Source organism: Crocodylus porosus, unplaced genomic scaffold (genome assembly GCF_001723895.1).
Source record: "Crocodylus porosus isolate Cpor-Errol unplaced genomic scaffold, CroPor_comp1, whole genome shotgun sequence".
Lineage (NCBI taxonomy): Eukaryota > Metazoa > Chordata > Crocodylia > Crocodylidae > Crocodylus > Crocodylus porosus.
In genome coordinates, this window is record NW_017728915.1 from 30,988,880 (window position 1) to 30,994,127 (window position 5,248).

Here is a 5,248-nt window from a genome sequence, read left to right on the forward strand (position 1 = left end):
GTTCAGGCTTTTCGAACGTCTGCTTAACCTATATGTATTGGAAAAGTATAGCCTTCGTAACTGTATCTACCTAAATCAGCCCTTCTAATCTCTCACAGAGTAGCAGCGTTATAATGCTTATTGTGTTTAAAAATACTAAATTTTACAATAGATTCCAGTCAGTCTTGAAGCTCAATAAATGAAATCAGTTCCCTTAAATGTAGATCCATAGTGTCAGTTCTCCCTTAAATGTAAAGATCCTGTGGCAGTCCATTTACCCTTAAATTAACATTCACTATCTGCTTGCATCAACAGCATTGCAAAAACAGCAGGGCTGAGTTTTTACCTTAAGCATATAGCTTGTCAGGCTTTTCATACATTTCTGAAAGAGGGTGTGCACAGAGGAATCTGCCTGCAGGCATGCCGCTACTGACTTAAGCCACTAACAATAATTTACTGAACAATTAAATTACTCATTGGGAATGGGCTACACGAACAAAGACTGAAGTAAATAAGCAATTACTGTATATGTCCTTCAGGAAATTGGAATTGTATTTCCCCGGACTTAAAAAGTGAATATGTCTGCTAGTGTGGAAGTCTAATCCTCGCTCATTATTCTGTCCTCCATGGTATCATTGACGATATTCCTTCTCTGAGAAATGTTAATATTTCTGACATACTGAATGTACTGGTAAGGGGCCTGTTCTTTCAAGATACCGTAGAGTCTTGTGTTTGAGAAAACTAGATAAACCTGTATATGGGGGGCAGAAGTATGAAGGTTGGGGGGTAGGGCTGTACCAGGACGTTGTTCCTTTTCCCCTGTTGATTGAGAGCCAAATTCAGAATTGGTGTAAGCAGGTACGACTTCATGTATGTAGGTATATCAGCCTTACTTTTGGATCTCTTTTTTGAAGGCTGATATCTAAAAACAAATTCGATTGTACGTAGTATTAGAATAAACAGACCTTCGAAAAAGGCAGGCTCCAAGTGCAGAATATTTATTCAATTCATTCATGCCACCTAGGCCATCAGAACGTGTACCACCATATCTATCATTTTAACACACAACACATAGCAAGTCTTACCTGCGACCAAGGTCCAGTGCTCCATTCAGGGGGACAGTCTCTGTTATTACACATCTGTACCTGAGCTGGAGTGCTGACTGGACAAAGGGAATGTGGTACCACCTCCTCCTTTTGAAAAGATTTTTTCTGCACACACTGAATCAAGCGACTTTGTTGCCCTCCACCACAAGATTTGCTGCAAGTGCTCCATTCACCTGTCGACCAGCTTAAAAGAGAGAATACCTTAATGTATTACCATGACTATAACGCACCCTCTAAAACCAATGCATGCAAGGTCCAGTTACTTAACAAACAGCCCAGTGAGAAAATGTCATGCATTCTGTTGGTGTTGCATTTAAATGGCTTGGCAATGTTCTTCTGTAATACTGATGTCTTCTATTTAACAAAGCATACACCACATTTTTATATGAATGAACTACCAACCATTTAGTCTACAATCACCAGCTTTTAATTGTTGTTGCTTTATAATAGTCCCACAGGGATACTTTTATAAATATCCAGTATACTTCATAAATAGTTACAAAGGGCCATTTCCCATGATTTAATATATAACAGGCCATACTGTGCAAGTGAAACAAGCCAGAGAAGAGAGAAGACCAAAAAAAACCCATAATAAAATTGCACAGATATATAGCTTGCTATTGAATAATTTGATGGCTTCAAATCATCAAAAAGACAAGGAAGGTGTGTTGGGGGGGCGGGGTTTAATACCACATCTTCTCACATACAACACACACATAAGCATCTTGTTCCTGGAAGGCAGACTGAAGGAAAAAAGACCTTACCTTGGAGTTAGTAACAGAATAGCAGCAGCAAGGGAGCTGAGCCTGCTTATTGTTCTGTTGCAGGTTGCTGCAGGTTTCACTTTTGGGTTCAGCAACAAGTGGCAGAACCTGCACTTACCATATCTCTCACATATCACATGCACTCCAGTTTCCAGCAGCTGCTTTTTGGGGAAAGGTGAATGTTATATGCAAATATATATATATTTGCATATATATGTATATATGGTAAAGTACAGCAAGAAAATATGAAAGAACATACCAGAGCCATCACTTTCTGACCTGGTTCTTTTAGGTCTCAAAGAAAAGTTACAAGGGATTTTGAGCTATGATTTGACCCAAGATTTGTATGGTGCCTGGCCTGCTAGGGTATATGTGTGCCAGCACAACAATGGGTCTGGCATAAAGAAAGGATTTTGAACTCTACAGAAATTCCTCCTGCTAGCTCTTTGATGGAATAAAATATTCAGGAATTCAGTTTTGGCCATATTCCTCTTTTTGGTTGTTGGTTACCTCCAATAAACAAGAAAGCAGTAGAAAGGCTGAGGTGGTTGAAGCCACATGAGAAGACATTATCTTTCAGAGAGCTTGTAGGAGGGGAGGCCAAGAAGAAAACCATGTCAGACCCCAAAGGGAACATAGGAGAAAAAAGGATCCACTGAAACGCATGCTGAAGAGTCAGAAGGAGAGAGAAAAAATGGGAACTAAATCTTCAAATATATGTCTGGGCAGATGCTCAGCCTTCAGGAATTCAACTCTGAAAGCATCTGTATACAGACACTAAAGCACATGGGCCTAGACATTGTATCGGTGATGCCCAGTTCTTTTCTGAATCCCAATATTCCTGCCTTGCCTTTGCTCTGGATAATATATTTGTTTACAAAGTTCTGTCCGTCTTTAAAATAAAACGGAAAAAAAATGGAATGGGTTCAGAGGATTTAGAAGATGTCCTGAAACAAATACTTTGGGCAGTATGACCAGCCATATAAATAAAACAATGTCAAATTAACCACATGCGTGTACACACACGCACGCTAAGTGGGGGGGCACATATATGCATTCTAATTGCTTGGCCAGCTTTACTTTTGTACAACGTCTCTAAAGTCACATACACAATCACACGCCCCACATGTCCAAAGTTGTGAAAGATTTCAAGGAAAAAGGAATATTAAGCCTCCAAAATTATATGACTATCCCCTCTGCAGTCTGCCTCAGAAAAGACACTTGAAACACACACTTCTGGACAGAAGTTATGATTCTAATCAATTGTATAGGTTTTCACTGGTTATACTCAGGTATATACCTATTCAGGTAAATAGGTAAAATAAAAAAGGGTTTTTTTTTAAGAGCTTACACACTATACCTGTTTAGCATTATCCTTTTTCACATAGACGGTTGTTATAAACCTGCTTGAATGCCTTCTTTAAGCTGCCATTTTCCAAGACTATTCTGGCCATGCTCCAAAACTATCTTTCATTAGCTCAAATAACTTCAATAATTATGACCAGATTTGGCAGCCCTTTGCTCCAATAATAACATTATACAGTTCTGATGCCTTTTTTTCTGTTCTTACCTCTGGCACTCTCAGAGTAGTAATTTTGTACCTCCTCATATTAATGAGTCTTTGTTCCTGTTGTGCACTAATTTTTTCTTTGCTGAACCTTCAAATCTACAGTCGTCCATTTTATGCTGTCATGCAAAGGTGATGTTGATCTACATGTGCGTTATCTATCATTGGGTGTTCTTCCTGGATTATGCCTAATCTATTGCTTTAGGTTTTATTTTCTCCTTACAATTCCTTATTTGTTTTCTCAATGTTAGGCATTATTTTAAAACTGTGGGGCTGTCACAGTTAGGTGGGGTGGATCCTATCACACACTGTACATTTATCAACCAAATTCTAAATTATGTGACCTAGCAGAACTCCATTCAGTTGAAGGAAGAGATGCCATATCACACCATCTGATGATACGGCCGCCATTTGTTGCTCAAACATGCATTCAGTGGACCCTAGACATCCTGCTGTCCATGAGAACATGTTATACTATATTTTATTGTTAAAAATTCATTATCTGACTGCCTTCAGGTAATAAATCAGAGTTGAATTTAGCCTGGAGGAATGATACCATACCTCAAAAAAACTTTTCATTACATATTCCCTCTCAATAGCTGTATGCACTAATTGCGAGCTTCACAGTGCATGTGAAGTCCCATTAATGGTAACAGGAGTTACATGTGTAGTCCTAGTACAAGATTAAAATAAAACGTCGTATTTTAGAATCATTATACCAAGACAACGCCAAATCAAAATCAGGAAAATATAAACAGCTAGCAAAGAATCCTGGAAGCATCACAGATTGCTTTTCTGTCTACACCAAATTGAGCCCATTGGATAAAAATACATTTGGCAACAGATAAATCATACACAAACAGGCTGTGTTTGGCTACAAAGATCACTTAAAATTAGTATTCAGACAATAGTGTGGCCAAAGGCAATCCAAAAAAACTGCTGAAGCAGGCACAAGGAGCGCTCATGTGTCACATTGCCACTACTTCAATCTTATTTCTATCTTTTTGAGGCCCTACTCTATAATTTGCCATTTGGATTTTATGTCTTGTGTTGTAATTTCTAAATTTTGCAGGAAATTTCAAACCATTGTTGGATCATTTTTAAGCAGGTTAAATGTATTTGAAGCCATAGATTTTAACTATAACCCAGGCTATTACACAGCATACAAATCTGTTAGATTTATCTCACCAGATTATTCCTGGATGGAGGAAAATAGCCCATTAAATTTCAGTGAGTAATTTCAGTGAGTGTGCTATTTTCCTGTCAAGCCATTATGATAAATAAGATGTTTGCAAATCAGAGATTCTCACTCTCACAGGCATAAGCAGGGGAAATAACAGGTGATCTGCCCTCATTTTTATGTTAGCATTTCAACTTAGGTGTTTATGTCTTCTAAACAATTAGATCCTTGAATCAACGGCCGCCTATGTTTGGTTGCATCTCCTACAGTACTGACCATGCTGTTGGCATTTTCTCTGTTTGGCTTAAATGTGCTCCTTACTGGTGTAATAATATATATATCACGTGCAGTCCGTAGATACAACAACTATATATATACTATATATATATATATAGTATTTTTTGTTTGGGGTAATAATCAATCATGAAGCTTCACAGAAAGGCAAGGCTCCCAAACCGCATTCTAATCATTCATCCTCCCTACCTCCATTTGCTACTGCTGTGCAGGAAGCCTATACAACACAATCATTATTTCCTTACTTTCCTAGAGAAATCGGTGCAGTTTGAAATCAGTCACATCACTGATACATGGCACAAAGTACTCATAAGAATGCAGGTTAATACTGAACTTATTCCTCAACAAATACAAAGAC

General features: G+C 38.2%; 1 protein-coding gene across 1 annotated transcript in view; it reads right to left on the minus strand.

Moving 5' to 3' along the window:
* The window catches only part of ADAMTS18 (ADAM metallopeptidase with thrombospondin type 1 motif 18), a 161,972-nt gene that overhangs the window by 15,545 nt on the left and 141,179 nt on the right, over positions 1–5,248 (minus strand). The window contains exon 16 of the mRNA XM_019535437.1: positions 1,065–1,286. Coding sequence (XP_019390982.1) covers positions 1,065–1,286 — 222 coding nt within the window. The remainder of the gene's footprint in view (positions 1–1,064; positions 1,287–5,248) is intronic.